At 45.1% G+C, this 19,277-nt stretch overlaps 1 protein-coding gene across 1 annotated transcript; it reads right to left on the reverse strand.

Moving 5' to 3' along the window:
* Window positions 1–1,013: 1,013 nt before the first annotated feature.
* STYXL2 (serine/threonine/tyrosine interacting like 2) lies at window positions 1,014–17,046 on the reverse strand. The gene is made up of 6 exons (XM_066208060.1): window positions 16,972–17,046; window positions 16,126–16,263; window positions 13,339–13,433; window positions 12,259–12,490; window positions 11,283–11,500; window positions 1,014–9,312 (listed from the first exon to the last, which is right to left on the reverse strand). The coding sequence occupies exons 2-6, from the start codon at window positions 16,242–16,244 to the stop codon at window positions 6,476–6,478; spliced, it is 3,501 nt and encodes a 1,166-aa protein (XP_066064157.1). The 5' UTR covers window positions 16,245–16,263; window positions 16,972–17,046; the 3' UTR covers window positions 1,014–6,475.
* Window positions 17,047–19,277: the final 2,231 nt, after the last annotated feature.

A 19,277-nucleotide genomic window follows, 5' to 3' on the forward strand; every position in this document is an offset into this window, starting at 1 on the left:
ATATTATTACATCACTGATAAATCTGAAAACATTCTTAAGACATTAAGCTGCAGCTTGATGCTGTTGGCAGTTGGGTGATGCTATAGAAATTACAGTTTCTTTCAATGTTTCTGTCTCCTAATTAGTATCACCTAAGTCTCATTTCAGTTGTATGCCCACACACGTGCCCTCTTGACTGGAGTCATCCTTTCCTGTCATGGTTACTTGTGCAGAGTCCTTGGTAAGTTTGAATCAGGTTTTAAGATTTATTGATCTGGCCTTGTCCATTCTGTGGTGTGTTTTTTGATATAATTTAATGACCATAAAGCATTCAGGCATGTTGGCATGAAGGGTGCACTGGAAAAAAATAAGAGATTGATTGATTGATTGATTGATTGATTATGTAGAGACACTGTTCTCTTCATAGCTAACAATGAAGCTAGTTTTCTATTACACACATTTGTGTCTTCCTGTGCACACATATCTTAACTAAAAGTAAACCAGTTTACCTGCAGATATGAATCAGATGTGGAAGCAGTTATGCTCTTCTGTAAGGATTAAAATTGTCTGTTTTAAAGATACATGCAAATAAAAATGAAATGCAATCCAGAGTGGAAGGTTCAAAGCACAAACAGGATGTCCCTTCTCCTGCTCTCTAAGACAGTTTTCACATCACCACACTTGGATAGTCCTGGGAAGAACCGAATTCATATTGTTGCCTGTTTTTATAAGTCACAAATAATGTTTTCTCCTTATATCTCTGTGTGTTTTTGTGTGTGTGTGCACCCTGTGGCAGAGGAACAACAGTCACAGGAAAACATCAAGCTCAGAAGCTATTGAGTGGTTGTAAAAGGAGGATAGATAGAAACAACATGAAATCAGCTCCTGAATATGTTGAAATGTACCAAAGAACAAAAGGCAGCCTAAGCAAAAAAAAAGAAAACAAACCCAGAAAACAACAAAACTAACCACAATGACAGGGTGTTCATTCAAGCAGATTATGCTGGTATTGGCAATACACAACCTAAATACATGCACTTTGAACTTGTCTCAATTTATTACATGAAATACAGGGTGACAATTATTATTGGCATTTAAATTATTACTTCTGGACAAATAAGTTAGAGCCTTGCTGAAACGACAGGGGCAATTCACACACCATTTAGACCTATGCTCTCACCTCTCTAGAGAACAGTTTATTTGTTACACATCCTTCCCATTCTGGATGTTTTCTTCACAATTAGAACAGCCAGAGATTTGACCCACTTTCATTTTTCTACATGACAAGTGAAATTCCAGAGAACAGGTAGGTAGCTCTCAAAGAGATTTTGCTGGATTATGTGAGTATGCAGTGTCTGTTTCCAAGCCCCAGACTATATTAATCACAGGCTTTCAGTACCTTTGTTGGATTGTCTATAAATTTAGGAAGGTCATGGATATTGTGTTTTCACATTATAGTCTCTATATTGAATGTATTCCAGCTACACCCTTTAAGGAAAGGCAGGCAATGCAACATAACCTCCCCAAATAAAACTTTTTGTCTCATAATTCACCTAGTTCTCCACCACAGCTAATGTGTAAGCATTTCTCAAGGAGCTGTAAAGGAAGGAAATGGTGCTAAACTCCTTTTAAAATTATCCAGTCTAAGCTAGTGCTGCATGCCATAAATCACGTTGTCCTGAAATTCCTAGATGTGGGAAATGGGCCATGGCCCCACAGCTATCAGTATTATGATGCAAAATGCAGCTCTTACAGTAGAAATAGGGTATTTCTGGCACATTTCTGTTTCCTTCAAACTTGTTTGTGCCACATTGAATTCCCAGTCCAGCACCAATGTCATTTGATCATCGGTGTCCCACTAATGTCTCTCACCCTTTTCATTTCTCCCAGTCCGCTTCCGTTTCCTCACAGACCTGTAACTTCTTGAAACCTCCTTTCTTCCCACAGATTTTGCCTTCTATCCTTTTCCTGGACTTTGACATATCTAAACAAAGTAATATTATGTGTTAGCCTCTTCAGCTTACATTCATATCTTCCCGTCTCTGACCACTGTAGGTCCCCTTCTTAATTTGCCTACTGTCTCTAGATCTCTTTTTGAACATTTATCCCCTAGCTCTCTGACTTTCATCACTTTCTTATTTCTTACTTCAAGCAGACCAACATCAAATGGGTTTCTCTCTCATCTATCCCTCCTTAACTGCTTTGCTTCCCACATCCTCTGAGTTTCTACCTTGTTCAAAGGAAATTAAGGAAACAGTAGCGGAAATGGGAGGAAAGATGCGGAAAAATGCAGGACTTAATGCGACAGAGAGACTGAGAACTAAGATGGCAGATGAAATTCAAGTCTAATAAACATAAAACATTACAAATAAGAAAACTTAACATATAAAATGATGATCTGAGAGCTGACCATTGCCATCCAAATAGATTTGGTGAATATAATAAATATTTCTATGAAAACATCACTCTGGTGCTCAGCAACAGCCAAAAAAAACAGGCAGACTGTGAGGAGTCAATAGGGAAGGAACAGAAAAGAGAAAAAAAAAGGTCAATATGCCATAGGATAAATCCCTGCCACATCTACACCCTGGATACTGCATGAGGATTTGGTCCCTCATCACAAACATGACAAAGCAGAACTAGAAAGGGTTCAGAGAAGAATGGCCAGGAAAATGAAGAGACATGGGGCAGCCCCTATATGAAGAATAGGTAGCTCAGGTGGAAAACCAGAAAAACTAAGGATGGGATAGAATGACATAAGGGGGGGGGGTAAAATCTCGTGGGACATGTAGGTACTAAACAGATACTACATTGGCATTGAAGGCTAGTGGGCAGAGGGCTCAGAACAGGCAGAAGGAAGATGGCTTAGCATTTTGTGTACAGTAACTTGTGGGACTTCTTGCTACAGAGGCTAGTGGGTATGTGCCTATAATGGTTATAACCCAAAAATTACTAGGGACTTCCATAGAAGGAAAATCTATTAAGGGCTATTAAATACAAAAATATCACACCTGACTTAGGAAGTCTTTGAGTTGCAAATGACTAGAAGCTGGAAAATCATGCTGGGGAAATAACACTTTTATCACTGTATATATTCTTCCCTAGGTATTCGCTGTTGTTCTCTATCGGAGACAGGATATTGAGCCAGATGGACCTTTGGTCTGACCCCATACAGCCTTTCTTATGTTCTTGTGTTTATATTCTTAACTGACCGTATGGATGCTCCTTGCACTTTCACCTTCCACTATACAATGCCAAAAACCCCTCCTGCCTACAGCAGCAAACTGAGAGGGAGAAAAAAAATATCGGTCCCAGTGCATCTTTGCTGAAAAATCCTTCCTAGATAAATTTGGGTACTTATTTACTCTTTTAATCTACTGTCAGACTGGTGTCATTGCTGAAAAACCATTCACTCTGCAGCTCTGGTCACCTGAAACAATCTGTGCAGACCTCTCCCCTTTCAGCAATTCCTTATCTCCTTCTAAATTCTCATCTTAAAACCTGACTTTCTAGCCTGCCTTCAACCCCTCCATTTCTGTCTCTCCTGGTTATTGGTCTTATGACTGAATGCTTTAATATTTTCACCATGCAAGGTCTTTATGTCACTGTTTCATGTAATTTATACCTGTGAGCTGGAGCCTTTCCCATCTTGCTTTCAAGCACTGGCCATATACTGCACGGTGTCCAAAATGATCCCCACCCCCTTATTGCTTTGGGGGTTTGGCTTTATTAACAAGGATATAAGCAATAAGAAAATAAACTTCAGCTATTTCTAAGGCTTCTCCCTCATGGCTGCTCAGCCAGCATCTTAGATGGCCTCTCCCCATCAAACCATTTTTATCTCCCTTTTACACAAGTGAACTAATAAGCCACCTACCCCAATGAGTCAGCAGAACCCACTTAACCCTTTCTCACAAGGGTCAAAACTCGCTATCAGGACAGTCTGGCTCAGACTTGTTACAGAACCATATTCTGCCCCTCGGTCTTGAATAATTTATTTGTGCAGCAGACCTAGATTAGTGTTTAAATCAAAATGCTGCCCAAACAAAGGCTGTGCTGTACAGTGCAAAATGAAACCAATTACTACATCATCTACTGCTCGTCTTTTACAGCGCGAGATGCCCCCTACAGTACTGCAGAGGACAAGCTCGTCTGCTGGGAACATCCAGGCACAGGAAGCAGGAGAGGGATTTTTCAGAGGGAATCAGCCTTTGATAAAAAAAGTAAATTCAGTGCCAGAAGGTATTGCACACTTCCACTTTGATCCATCGAAACTTAAGACCTTTTCTAGGGTGAAATTAAAGCAAGCTTCAAATATGTCTATGCAGAGCTGTTTTCTGCGGAGCAACTTTACCAGGGATGAAGGAAAGAAAAATGCCCAGCCCAACACACACTGCAGAAATTCAGTATAAATTCTCAGAACGTGGCCGAAGGCCTGGAAATTCACTACTTTAAAAATAACAACTCACAGAAATATGCAGAAACAATGGATGCATTGTATTGTATATTATTTTATAGTAGAAGAACATTATAAACCTTGGAGCATCTCTGCATGCCTGAAACACTAACACGACCGTGTTCCTTATGTATTTCAGAAATGTAATCTGAGTTGACTAAAAAAACCCCAAAACCCCAAAACAGCCTACACAAGTAAGTTATTTCTCTTATTCTTTCTACCTTTGTTACTGGTTAATCACCTGATTGTGAGACTCCATTCACCTGACAATAAGTAGCTATTATTTACCCCAGTCCTGGCTGTCAGAAAGAATCATCTTTATCTTCAGAGAAGCAGGGATAATGTCTGATCAGTGAGTTATAGTTGAGAGAAATGATTCTAAGTTTAGGAAAATTGCCAGCTGCATTTTGTTATCAGTAACCATTATTTAGATAGCATTGCTGATGTGTGTAGCGCCATACAGACAGGGACAAAGAGCAGGCCCTTGCCCTGTGGAGCTTGCTGTCTGTATTACACAATTAAAATAGGGAGAGGTACTAGCATAATGGTAATGGTGAGCTCTAAGCAACACAGTGGGAGGGAAAAGAGATTACAAGAAAAAGACAAACTTCCTGTGAGAGAGTGCTACTGCATCATCCCTCCATTGTCGTTTTAGATTCAGCTCTGCCAGAGGGCTTTGTTGGTTCAAAATACAGTCTGTACAGAAGAGGGAACTGGTAATTCCAGAGTCAAAGTCAGTAGAAACCGGTCCGCGTGCTTACAAGAGAGAGGTGGAGGATGTTGACTGGTGAGGGATGGTGCTGTGGTGTGGTAAGACACACAAGTGATGCTGTGGCAAGCTGGTGGGTTGTGTCACACAAGCTCACAAGGCTCTGCCGGGCATGGGAAGACCTCAGGCTCTTAACCTGGAGTACTCAGTTACCACAGAGGCTGGGCTTCTTCCTCTGTAGCTCAAGATACTATGAACACTTTAACTGTAAGATGCCATTTGAACCTACCTCCGCCTTCTAAAAACAAACTTCCAGGTGCCAGCTTCACAGCTTCAGCATTTCTCCTTAGGTGCAAGATGCCATACACCCATGGTCTAATTAAACAATTTTGTTATGAGGTCAGTTTGTGTACTGCTCTTTTCTTTCAAGGCAATCATGTTGAAAATTAATCTGACTATAAACACAAAAGCACCGATTTAGCTGAGCTGCATACATAAATCAAAGTGAAGCCAATACTCAGAAACCCAGCCTACACTAACACTAATCCTAACTCTATCTCCTTAACTACATCAAAAAATGATTTTTGGATGGCTGTTAATACTACTGCATTTTCCCTTCGTTGACCTGAACTTATTAGCAGGAACCAACCATACTGGAGCAGAGATGACTCCATCTAATAGAAAACAATGAATGCATTCATTACTGCACCGAATTTCTAAACAGGAGACATTTTCTTTTTTCCAGTATTCCACTTCGCTTCGCTTCTGCTACTTAGTAAAGTAAAACAGAACATGTATTCCCCTGAACTGTCTTATTTCTCTAGACACTTGTAAGGCTGGTGCAGAAAATGGAGCCTACCTGGTACTATCTAGTCAGTTGTATAAAGTAAAACTGATTAAGAGAAAAACATTATTTAAGTTCCTAGAAAAAGCTGTTGGCTTCTTCCATTTATGATCAAAAAGATCCTAGAAAAAACATGTCCAGTCTTTAACAACACTAGGAAATTGAAATAACCAAAATGGGATGTGATTGGTCTTTTGACTTGAGGCGTCACCGTTACTTGCTTTTGCTGCTGAAACATTGTCTGGCTCCTAATGGCTTCTAACATTGTGTTCCTACCTACATTGATCATTTAATACCAGCATCTTCTTTCTGACAAGCCACAAACACTTGCAGAACTTGACCTCTTCCCTTCATCGCTTTTGATTAAGAAGAGAACTATCTGCAGGAAATGCCCTACAAACCACAAAGGATTATCAAAAATATAATGATGAGTGAGTGATTCAGGGACTCTGTGGCTCTGCTTGTGTTCCTGTAGTCTGATCTTGGTCACTCTTCCCTTCTCCGCTGGAGCTTTGCTGTAGTTTCTTCTAGTCGGCTTCTCCAAGCAGCAATAATGGCATCATCATCCATCTCTTCTTCCTCTTCTTTACGCGTGCTTCGCCTGTATTGAGAGACCTGCCTAGATGCAAACCTTTGTTCACTTTGCTCCACCTTTGCCTCCTTCTTTCCATCTTCTTCAGACTTTGAAAAGCTCTGGGTGAACTTTCTCTTTGCTCCACATTCTGACACGTCTGACCTGGCCTCCTCTTCACATGCTTCCACATGATGAGCTCTAACTCGGCTCTGTGTAGATGGTTCAGGGGATTCAGAGTCAAAGGGTGGTTCAGGTGACTGGCTGAAAACATGCAGCTCTGGGCTGTTTCCTCTGGGACTTGTCTCACTGACCCTGGACCTTGTGAACTTGTACATCTTTTTGTCCTCTTTCGCAGCAGCAGAGGAAAATCTTGATGTGGCTCTCAGTGAATCACCTGTTGACTCGTAGGAAGAGCAGCTATCTAGCTCTTTTCTTTGGGATCTGCAGAATCTGTAACTGGATGTCTCAGAATCCATCTGTCTAACTCTGGATGATCTGCTATATTTCTCTCTTGCTTTCTCAGTCTGATCGTAATATGACGGCGGTTCTCTTTCTGCTTTCAGGCCATTGAGCCACTTGGTGATATCAGTATCTGTCTCTGACTTCGGTGCACCTGAGCTTGCAGGTTGACTGGACAGATTGAAGACTCCATCAGTTCTGTCAAAATCTGCTTGCAAGGGACGCCTGTGGCTGTTTGTTGTACTCTCTCTGTCATCTTCTGTTTCATTTTCCTCTGCTTTGGTCACCTTTTTTTTAAATAAAGTGCTGCGTTTATTGTCACTGATCACCTTTTCAATTTGATAGTCTGACATTTTTTCTCTCATTTCCATTTGCATCTCCTTCTCCTTCCTCCTGAGTGTCTTTAGGTCAACATCATCAGCGAAGAGGCTGTACAGTGGTTTGCTTGTCTGGGTCGTCCTCATGTTTGAAGTAGTTCCTTCTGTCCTTGCACTCACAGAGGTGTTGCAAGACAGCACAGATTGAGACTCAGCCCTGCGCAGCTCCTGCTGGTGGAGCTGAGAGGCAGCGAGGGATGAGCCACTCTGAGCACTGAGAAGAGAAATCTTGTCATCATCTGCACGCCTGCCAGGGTCTCCTGACAGGGAGGCCATGGCGGACGATGGACGGGATAGCATTAGGATCTCATTTTGCTTTTGAGCAATGGTTTCACTGACCACGTTAGCGATCCAGTTCTGAATGCTTGCCATGGATATCGTGTCACCTGGGCCAACTGGGAGATTGGGAAGGGGTACATTTGGCATCTGCAGCTGCGTTGCTCCTGTACAACTCCTGGCCTGTGACAAAGATGAATGATTTGTCTGCATGCTCAGGGCAGAAGCTGCATCGTCGGCACCGCTCGCAGAAGGTGCTGAAGACCAGAAAGCTGACAGGGGAATACTCCCACTCATGGTACTCTCTGTCTCCCAGCTGCACATGGACTGGCTTTCTTCTAAAATTTTCTTTGAACGTTCAAGGAGCTCTACACGCCTCTGCTTCTTTTTAGCTGAAGCAGAATCCTCAGTTTTGGCAAACTCCACGAATTCCTCCTTGCTGCTTTCACTGCCCACCTTCTTCTGTCGCTTCATTTTCCAAGCCTGGTAAGCAGTCAGATCAATATCTGACAAACTCTTCCCTTCTGTTTCCTCCTGACCTGCCTGGCTGCCATCTTCTGCTGGAGATGGTGCAGATGATGGCTCTAAATCCTTCTTGTGAAAGCCAAACTGGATCCTCTTGACCTTCCACCTTTCTAGAGGAGTCAACTTGTCCTTGTTCTTTTGGCAGAAATTGTAGAAGGAGCTACAGGAGGAGTCTGAAAGCACACTCTCCTCATCCACATCCCTCTCCTTTCTTCCCGTTCCTGAGGATTGCCTCTCCCCACAAGTTTTATTCCTAGAATGATACCTCTGAGCAGCTTCTTTCTCAATCTCCAGAAGCCTCTGATTCCACATGTCCCAGGTGCTCTCAGAAGACACAGAGCCTGTGCGGCTCCTCCTCATCCTGCTAAAGCTGCTGGCTTCCAGCTGTTTCTTTAGGGTTCGGATCTCAAAACTGCTCACACTCTCAGTGTCACTGAACTCGCCTGATGGGTAAGGTCTTCCTCTCATGCTGCATTCACCATCCTCCTCCCTGGCTGTACCTGCCATCTGGTACTTCTCATTTCTGCGCTGCCAATCGTGGATCCTTTGTTCCACATCCTCATCAGATTGTTCCTCTTCCTGATCCAGATGCCTTGGAGATGTTCTCCTTTCATGGTAAACTCCTGCTTCCTTTGCAGATAGGCCTTGTTTCCTCCTCCATTCCTCATACAATTGTTCCTCTTCCTCCTCAGTGATCAGGGTGGAGTGTTTGGAAACCCAGCTAGTTTTTTCCACTGATGAAGAGCTCATAAAACTTCCCAGTATGCTGCTGGTGTCCTCTTCTTCTACTGTGATGGAGTGGGCTTTGGCTCCCTTGATGCTTCCCGAGTCCCCAGCTCCAGAGAGCCGTGAAGAATTCCCTGCGTAGGCATGAGGACTTTGGCTTGGAGTCACGTCCTCATCTCCAGAACGCTCCAGCTCCCGCTCCTCCAAGAGCTGCTCATTGAGCTCCCGCAGCTGCTTCAGGAAGCCATCGTTGGGGTAGATGGCACGTTTCTTCCTCAGGGTCATCAGAGCCTCCAGAACGGTCATGTGGTGGTAGATCATCAGGTAGGCGGCCACCAGCACAGCTGAGCGGCTGATCCCCATCTCACTGCTGACAAGGATTCTGCCTACAGATAGGGAATGCGAAAGGAATCAGCTATTTCCAATAACAGACAGGATGCTCTGCTATGTAGCACAAAAGCGTTCTCTGAATAGTGTTAAAAGTGACACAGATTATATGTTTCAGTGACTGAAACCAGTACTAAGTATTTGCTAGATTTACCTTAATAAAAATCTGGATACATACAAATAAAAAGCACATTAGATTCAAAAACTGTGGGCAGGCACATTTCCAAACAATCTAAATAGTATTTGTATTTTCACCTACACACTTCACTTACTCAAATAGTCAAAAAGCTTATAATAGGTATTAGAAAGGCAAGTGAGACATTCTTGACTTGCTGGCTGACATAGGGTCAGACATTTAAGCTTTCCATGCTTTTTTCTCAATATGTAAAAGGTGAGATATTAGCATTAGCCTCCAGGAAGGTATGGGGAGGATAAACAAGTAACTTATTTTTTTTCTATCAGGGACACTATAGGACTCAAATAACAATTTTATATTAATTTAACTGTATTTTTGGCCAGAATCTAGATCAGTTTTGCAAGGTACCCTCAAACAATTACATTGAAGACTGGCTGGAAGCCAAAGTCTTACTACAAAGTCCTATTAGAAAAGAGCTGATTTTGACTCTGACAAACCGATCCCGCTGCTTCAAAGTACTGAGACCCACTCTCCTGCACCAGTAACTGTATGAGCAAGGATCAAAACTTGGAGGATCTGCTTTATTTTATAGCATTTATTATAGCATTTATTACCTCTTGCAGAAAACCAATCTTTGGCACAGACAAATTGTTTGGGGTTTAAGTTACTTGTATGGCAAATTACAGCTAAAGAAAAGCTTGTAAATAGGAAGAGAGTGTAAATGAGGCTTTGCTAGCTTGCAAACAACTGAAATTACTGTTTCTAAATGTGTGATAAACTCCAGTTTAATCAATCTGTTTGCAGTGAAACTTAATGAAGCCAATTAAAGCACCACCATTCTGACTGCCGCTATGTTACCACAAGAGGTTTACCTAATGAACCTCTTCCTTCAATCCTGAAATCTCTTTTATGCCTTTCTCAGCTTTAAAAGTCTTGGTTGCCTTCCAAGTGTTTTGCCAGCCAGAAAAGCCAATCTAACAGCTCACCAAGAGGGAGAGATCTCCTTCCTTTCATTTCTTCTAAGGTTCCTCTGCCTTGGTGCATCTTCCTCGTGTTGTCGAGCTATTAAAATTGGCTCAACGTTCCTTGTATACAAACAAATCTTTAAACTTTTCTTACTGTCACTACTGCTAGGAGGTAATCTGTTGCCTCTCTACAGAAATTAGATTAAATTGACAATTTATACGAAGAATATCAGTGATATCACAGATCCTGGTGCTTCTTTCAATACTGAACTGCAAAAAGATATTTCTAACTGTCCACTGAATTTGCAACAAAATGACCACTGTGCACTGGAGACCAACAGAATAACAGTTGCCATGGAATTGAAGTCCAGCAAATCTGACAGCAGCCTGGGTGTAGACACCCAGAGGTTCAACTCAGCCACTGGGATTGTTCTAGTAAATCAGCCTGGTTTTTTGCATCATGGTGAAACTGTAATGTGCAGGGTACAGGAATATATCTACCTCTCTTTATATATAGTATTATGGAGTATCAATATTTAAAAAAAAATGTATTAGAGCAGGGATTCTACGCTTTGCTATAGCCAGGCTCTTTCAAAGCATTGGCAGGAGCTAACTTGCAGCCACTTTGAACCTGAAGCCATAGGGCTGCTGGGCTGCCGGGCTGCCTCCCCTTACCTCTTTGCTCCTTCCTTTTTTGAATGAGACCAGGCAGAAACGGGCAGGAGGTGTTCACTGTAGCTGCATGCAGACAGCAAAGGCTCTGCCTTCTACCCCATGACAAATGTGGCATTTCAGTTGTTTATCAGAGTAAGGTTTCTCCCCGTTAATTCCTACGCAACCTGGAACCACTTCAATCTTCTCCTCTTACCTCTGTAAGTCAGCAGGGCTTCATCAAGGAACTCTGCAGCTGGGCGGAAGTGTTTGGAGATATCCATATCTGGAAAATCATCCACTTCGATGCCCATGTACTGGATATTGAGACCATTGTAGAAACTTGGTCCCGTGTAGACACCTGTGCCATGAGCTGCATTCAGGACATGGGTGATCCCCAGTCTCTTCAAACGGCTTTTGTTCACTGCAACGCTTCTGCACAAAAGGAAAAAACATGTTAGATATCAGTGCTCCTATTTTAGGTGGGAAAAAATTGCATGCTACAAGGTTTACATAACTCCCAGTCCATGTTACTCATTCAGCATGAGGTACCACTCAGACATTAATGTCCTCTGAGAGTTCTACAGGTATTTCTTTCCAATACTCAGTGGGAAAAGAAAATAAGAAGCCTGCATTCACCTGTAGAGCCATTTGCTCTGTTTCCACTCCAGCCTGATTTGAAACTCATACTGCCATCCTAGGCTCAGGCCATGTACTTATTTATCAATTCTTATCACTCCATAATTGATGCTTTAGTCTATATCCCCTTCTAATTCTGTCTGGTCTCTTACACAGGTATCTCAGACAGCTGAACCATGGTGCAGGAAACCTAATCATGTTTACTCAACACTTGCTTTGGCATTACCTTTTAAACTCCCTTTTACATAACAAAGACTTCAGTTCCAACTGTAGGGCCAAATTCCAATCAAAACAGTGGAATTTGGGCTTATTTGTTTTTTCCTCTCTTAAACTGTTGAAGCATCTAAACAGACTAGGAAAGCTGCTGATTCTACTCCCGGAGTATTTACTTTCCAGTGCATAGAGATTTCTGTGAGCACAGTCTGAAAAACACTTTAGGGCTCTCTAGGGATGAAAGGTATTAGATGCATGTAATACATGTTATGCCTTCAATGGCTCCATTTGACCCTTTACTGGGAATCTCGTGCAACTTGATGACAAAAGCTGACACTCACTTTTCTGCTATGAAGACATTAGGCCAGACTTCATCCACAGCGTCTCTGGGGGTCTCCAGCCTGTCCTTCACAAGTGCCCTCTGCAAGTCCATCACGCACGGCGTGTTAAACAAGCTGGTGTCATCAATCTTCTCCTTAACTCGGTTGTACAGGTCTTCTACCATCAGCTGCTGCGCAGACTCCAACATCCTGGGACACACCGAGTCTACCCTGACGTCCTTTGTCTTCAGCTCTGCAATAAACTGACATGGTAAGTAAAAGCACATAGAAACAATGCAGATGTATGAGCTGTCGTTACTTGTGCCTGGGACAAGCTTTGTGGCTTTTTTTCCCCAGAAACATCACCCTGTTCTGTCTGCAGTGTGGGCAGGTACACGCTCACCTAGGAACTGCCTCAGGGGGATTAGCAATGGGAAGGGCACACTGCACTGTTCTCTCAGTCCCATACTGGCCAAAGGCCTGGGAGTTAAGGGCACTCTTATTCCAGGCACTGCAGGATGCAGCTGCTGCCTACGCCTTCCTGAAGAGGGGAGGGAGGTGCTGAGCTCTTCTCCCTGGTATCCAGTGATCAGACATGTGGGAATGGTTCAAAGTTGAGCTGGGGAGATTCAGACTGGACATTGAGAAGCACTTTTTCTCTGAGCGGTAGTCAAACACTGGAACAGACTTCCTAGGGACATGATTAATACCCCATCCTTGACAGTGTTTAAGAAGTGTTGGACAGTGCCTTAATAATATGATTTAACTTTTGGTCAGCCCTGATAGTGGGACTTAGATGATCACGTATGTCCTTTAAACTGAAATACTCCATTTTGTTCTGTTCTATTCCATTCTATCCTAATTTAGTTTGTTGCAGGAAGCAACCATCACTCAAACTTTTACCCCTGCCGTACGCAATTCTGCCACAGATTCATTGCACAACTTCAAAGGGAGTCACCAAACCTTTCTGTAAGTTGTTACTTCTTTCTCTACTTCGGATGGAGTTTTCTCATAAGGGCTTTTTTATCATTTAGGATCTGTAGATGAGAAAGGCAAAACAAGTGCAGCTCTAGGTCTCTGTAATTTACATAGTTCTCTTACCTTCACTGATGATTTGTTTGGCAGCCACAGCAGATGACAGATGGATTGGCTCCATGAAGATGCTCTCTGTATCAGTGTCTGATATCACTGAGTACCTGCCAACCAACCACACCGTCTGTTAGGCAAATGCCCTCCACTGGGACCCCAACCCCAGGACTTTAGCTCTCTTCACCCATTCCAGAGGAGAACAGCAGGGGACTGGAGCAGGGAGGATTCTTTGATTGTTGAAGGGAAATCCCAGCTCTTCTCCCACATTTCATTCCCACCCCGATCTCCAGCATGGCACTACAGGCTTCAAAGATGCCTGGCATCCAGTGTTTGCAGGATGTAGACAAGTTCCATGGGGAGAAGCTGCACTGGGCTTAGGAGTGCAATCAAATTACTGGGTCGAGGAGTTTATGGATAAAGAAAATCAGTGTCTGGTTTGAGACTGGGAGGGGGAAGGATCACAAGAAACAGTCTCACAAGTAACTCTCACTTAGACAGACAGACATAAACATGGTCCTAACTAGAATTTATTGAGTAATTCAAAACAGATTGCACTAGAAAAATATTGGGGTTTCTTTCTGCCAGTTAATTGCCTGCAAGCATCCTTGGAGTTACCACAAGCTGCAGTGCAAACAGTGAGGCTGAAGCCCGTGAATCTCTCCCTCAGTACGCTGTACTTAGGGCACTTCAGAGCATGAACCTGTGGTCTGTTGAGTCTCTCCACTCGCTCAGTGTTGTGTAACTGCCGGTCAGAAACTACTCTGACACCCACAAACACCTTTAAAGTGAGTTATTTGACAAAGCGTAATAAATTTTTGTTAAGCAAAAAAGGCCACAACCTTAAAAACAAGTATATTTCCCTCTGGGTCCACCTATACAGTCAAAGAAAATTCAGTCTCTCAGTTAGACCATCTTAACAAAATATTTTACGGAGCTTTTTCCCTGATCTACACCCTCTACACTTCCTTCCAAATAGATGGTACAAATCACTAGGACAAGCTGGCTGCCATCACAGAAGCTTTCTGGCAATGCAAGGCTTGCAGACTTGCAATACACTGTTTGTTTTTGTTTAATTAAAGCGGGAGAGGGAGGGTGATTAATATGCAGTCAGGGTACAGCAGTGTCTGGAGAGCTGAACTGCTTTCAGGCTCCAGAATCAAAACAGAGGGCACAGCCATCGGAAACCACTTAACAGGCTCATCCAGGTCATTTAGCTGAGTTCCAGCACTTGTCAACCGTGACTGAAAGTAATCCTTTTCTAGTTCTTCAAAGGAGTTTACGAGACGAGCAAGGGGAGTCTCAGTCTCATTTACAGGAGCTGACACAAATTTGCAGCGATGCTCTGCCTTTGCTTCCTTTTGCTGTAAAGGTTGCCTCCAAGCTCAGTAAAAAGGTAAAAGTTAGTAATAATCTGCCACCGCAGCCTCAACACATTTTACCTGTAGCTGCCCTGAGCATCTGTGAAATGCAGAACTGCCCAAGCCTGGGTCTTTCAAGGACCCCCTTCTGGCCGGGAAGGATCTTGCCATTTTCATCGCTGTGTTTTGCCATTGACAACAAGAAAAAAAGGGAGGAAAAAAGGAACAGGGAGGGGAGGGGAAGGGAAGGGAAGGGAAGGGAAGGGAAGGGAAGGGAAGGGAAGGGAAGGGAAGGGAAGGGAAGGGAAGGGAAGGGAAGGGAAGGGAAGGGAAGGGAAGGGAAGGGAAGGGAAGGGAAGGGAAGGGAAGGGAAGGGAAGGGAAGGGAAGGGAAGGGAAGGGAAGGGAAGGGAAGGGAAGGGAAGGGAAGGGAAGGGAAGGGAAGGGAAGGGAAGGGAAGGGAAGGGAAGGGAGGGGAAGGGAAGGGAAGGGAGGGGAAGGGAAGGGAAGGGAAGGGAAGGGAAGGGAAGGAGCTGGAGAGATGTTTCTGTTCATTCTGAATGACTAATGAGCAGTAGCAGAGAGCTCAATACACAATTTTTCAGTACATAATTTTACTTTATTTGAGTTCAATAATCTTCTTAAACGATTTTGAAATACATGTGGTTATATGAAATAGGTACTCAATCTTAATTTTTCTGCAGTGTCCCACAGTTAAACATTTATGAAACATAAATGTTATGAAACATTTCATAACCTCCTACTTGTTGAGTGACACTGGGGAAGGTTCTTTTCAAACTCTATCCCTACTTCTTGCTTTCAGCTAAAGCATCTCAAAGGGTACAGAAAGCCCTGCAGAGCATTCTGCTTTAGGAAAAGAGAACAAAGGGGTATATTTTTCCTTGTATTAGGAGAAAACACATCTAATCGTGCTTGTTTTGCTTGAGGTAACTCAATTTCTGCTTGTGCTGTGACAGCCTCCTGTTCAGTGCCTGAAGCCTGTAGCTAAAGTTGGTGCTGAATCAAACCCAAATCCCAAGACCCTCGGTTTTTCTGGGGCTGGCAAAGCCTAATATCAACATTCAATAAATCCACAAGCCCTTATAATGGACACAAAGATGAAGCTGAATTTGCAAAGAGTTGAAATTGGATCAGAAGCTTCTGCATAGGGGTATGAGGGGGTGAGACGGAAGAGGGACACCAGCAGCCCATAGCAATCCTTCCTGCAGCTCATCCCTGCTGTGCACTCTCCCAGCAGGGTGGATTAATTAGTGCAGGCTCTGTCTGAGCTGGCACACTGACCCCACGCCAGGGAGAGCAGGGAATCCCCAGGCTCAGCTTGGCCCAAGTGCCAGCGTGGAGCAGAGGAAGGAAGGGAAAGCAGGGAAGGGCAGCACCTCCCAGGGGCTGCCAGGAGGCGGTGGCAGTGCCTGTGGACTCACCGGCTGGGCGAGGGACTGCGCAGGTAATGGGCCTGCACGGCCTTCACGTCCGGACCCTCCTCCTCCTCCTCCTCCTCCGGCACCGCCAGCTCGCTGTCCGAATCTCTGCCGCTGGCCATGGCGACTGCTGGGGATCCGCTACAAGGAGCAGGCAGGAGGGAGAGCCATTACACACGGGTGACCGGGAGGGCATCCCCTGGCTCTGGGGCATGAGTGGCAGAGGGGTACAGCAGAAGGGCCTCCCACACTTTGCTCCTGCCAGGAGCCCTTTCCACACGGGCTGCACTGGCTGCTCTACCAGGGCGGCCGCCATTCCCAGGGCCTCACGCAGCTCCCTGGCTGCTGCCCAGCCAGAGCCAATGCTCTTTTGCCTGTGAGTAAGGGTACTGGAAGGCCAGGAAGGAAGGGGTGGCAGGGCAGAAACTCTATACTCCCCTGACCGCGCGTGGTGGCTGGAAGGAGCCGTACACAGCCAGAGCCGGGCTGGAAGGAGGGTCAGGGGCAAGAAACATGAGACCTCGTGTCCCCAAAGGGAAATGCTCCTAAAGCTTAAGGCCAAAGGAGCTTGAAGGCTTGGGACTTTGTCCTTGTAACCCTTTGTGTGGAGGCTGCTGTCCTCACCCGGGGTGTGGGAGAGCCAGGGCACCACAGCTCGGTTAGGAACGTGGAAACACAGCAGCCAACACCTGCCCCGGCCCATGCTGAGGGACTCTCGCCTCAGTGCCACAAGAGCCAGCGGCGGCTCCCAAAGGCCCGGCAGCCGGGCTCAGGCCGGGGGATCACGGCCGCGTGGTCACTCACAGGGCAGCGAGCAGGGAAAAGGGTGAGCAAGGAAAGGGAACTTACCCCCTGTGCCTGATGGCTCCACTGAGGGTCCCTGCCAGAGGCACGGCAAAGGAGTCCACTGAAGACAGCAAGGAATGGTACTGGGGGGAAAGCAATCAGCCGTCCCCCTCTCACTCTCTCTACAGCTTCTTCATCGAGGGGCAGGACAACTGTTGGCACCAAACCTTTATCAGCTTTCTAAATATAGCTGTCCTGACACTGGCTTCTGGATTGCACGGGGAAGGAATTCAGTGCCTCACAGAGAGCAGCTGGTCAAGCACTTAACTCCTTCCCTGCTGTAGGCTGGATCCTTGTTTCTCAGTTGTAGGAAAGAGTCCAGAGCCGGTGAGGCTGGACCTCTGCCTGCAGAGAGCCTCCTGGCAAGGGGGATCCCACCAGGCACAAACTGAAATGCAGGTATGACCTCTGATATCCTTGGGAAATGCAGTGCAGGATGAACCACTCCAGCCTAAGGGAAAGTAAGCTACCAGTCAACTACTTGGACTTCTGCATTGACTTTGGCATGCTTCTACACAACATTCTTACCTCTGATTTGGAGAGAGGTAGATTTCATTGATGGACTGCTTGGTGGATAAAGAAGTGGCTAGATGGGATCCAATTACAGTCAATGGCTCAGCATCCAAATGGAGATCACTAACAAGTGGTATCCCTCAAGATCCTGTACTGGGACTGCTCAATATCTTTAATAATGACACAGCCAGTGAGACCGAATCACACCCAGGAATTCTGCAGAGGATACCAGGCTGAGTGGTGCTCTGGATTCAGTTGGGGCAGGGATGCCATACAGAGGAGGAGTGGGCCCATGTGAACCTCACAAAATTCACCAGGGGCAAGTGCAAGATCCTACGTCTTGGTTGGGGCAGTCCTCAGTATCAGTACAGGCTTGGGATGAATGGATCCAGAGCAGCCTGGAGGAGGGGGACTTGGGAGTACTGGTGGATGAACAATTGGATGTGAGCCAGCTGCACCTGCAGCCCATAAAGCCAACCATATGCTGGCCTGCATCAGAAGTGTGACCGGCAGGTCAGGGGAGGGGATTGTCCCACTCTACTCAGCTCCTGTGAAATCCCACCTGGAGTACAACATTCAGCCTGGAGCCCCTAGCACGAAACATGGACCTCTTGGAGAGGGTCCACAGGAGGGCCAGAAGTCGATCAGAATTCTGGAACACTTCTATGGAGAAAGGCTGAGAGAGTCAGGTCTGTTCATCCTGGAGAAGGTTCTAGGAAGACCTTATTGCAGCCTTTCCGTACTTAAAGGGAACTTTCTAAGAAAGGAGGAGGAGAGACATTTTACCAGGGCCTGTATTGATGGAACAAAGGGCCATGAATTTAAACTAAGAAGGTAGATTTAGATGAAATAAATTCTTTATGAGGATGGTGAGGCACTGGAACAGATTGCCAACAGAGTTTGTGGATGCCTCATCACTCAAGTGTCCAAGGCCAGGTTGGGTGGGGTTTTGAGAAACCTGGTCTGGTGAAAAATGTTCCTGCGTGTGGTAGGGAGGTTCAGCTGGATGATCTTTAAAGGTCCCTTCAGACCCAAATGATTCTGTCGTTGTAAGATCAGCTGATTTTTGTTCTTGGAAGAGCCAGGACTGAGCCACAGTGTGTCTTTTCTGGTGTCTTTTCAAAAAGACAGCCTCTAGCTCCCATCTCTTGACCCCCCAGGAAAGCTCATGGGCCAGGCTGGCCCAGGACAGAACAGAACTCAGACAGGAAAGTCTGAGTGCTGTTTATCTGTACTAGGGGCTTCAGTTGTGAGTCATGCGAAAACATCCCATTGTTGACTCCCTTCGCAAACAAGAAAACTAGAAAGGAGGTGGAAAAGGAAACTCACCTGCCTCATACTGCATTTACTTTTGATGCTGTACCATGCTGGGGAGGGCCTGCACACCCCTTCCTTCTTGCTTGAGTGCTGCATCCCCACATGGGGATGGGAGCTGTGTCTGTAGGGATGCCACATCATGGCAAGGAAGAGCAGTGACACAGCCACTCAAGTCTTCGTGTGCTCACAGCCCAGGCTTGTGTGAATGCAGGTACAGGGTGAGCAAGCAGGGAAAAGAGAAGGTGGTGTATTGAATCTTGGGTGTCGCATCTAGGGGAGGAAGGGGTGGCTGATTACGGGCTTGAAGAGATCCTGACAGTTTCATGCACAAAAAGAGGATGAATTGTGTTGATCCTGCTGATGCCTCCTCTGGGCAATGCAATTTCTAGCTGCTTCTGCAATACAGTGTCCATGAGTTCTTGTTAATTGCTCCTAATCGTGGCAAGATGTCATCTAAAGATGTTTGCTTATAGACAGCC

This window comes from Chamaea fasciata, unplaced genomic scaffold (genome assembly GCF_029207755.1).
Source record: "Chamaea fasciata isolate MVZ Bird 193981 ecotype frontalis unplaced genomic scaffold, bChaFas1.0.hap1 SCAF_2, whole genome shotgun sequence".
Taxonomy (NCBI): domain Eukaryota; kingdom Metazoa; phylum Chordata; class Aves; order Passeriformes; family Sylviidae; genus Chamaea; species Chamaea fasciata.

Bases quoted from the DNA above. Each gene is read 5' to 3' on its own strand.
- STYXL2 (XM_066208060.1), bottom strand. From the start codon at position 16,244: ATGGCCAGCGGCAGAGATTCGGACAGCGAGCTGGCGGTGCCGGAGGAG. The intron at 12,491-13,338 runs GTAAGAGAACTA...AGTTTATTGCAG, and splicing joins CAAACAAATCATCAGTGAAG to AGCTGAAGACAAAGGACGTC. The intron at 9,313-11,282 runs GTAAGAGGAGAA...CCCTATCTGTAG, and splicing joins AGCCCTGCTGACTTACAGAG to GCAGAATCCTTGTCAGCAGT.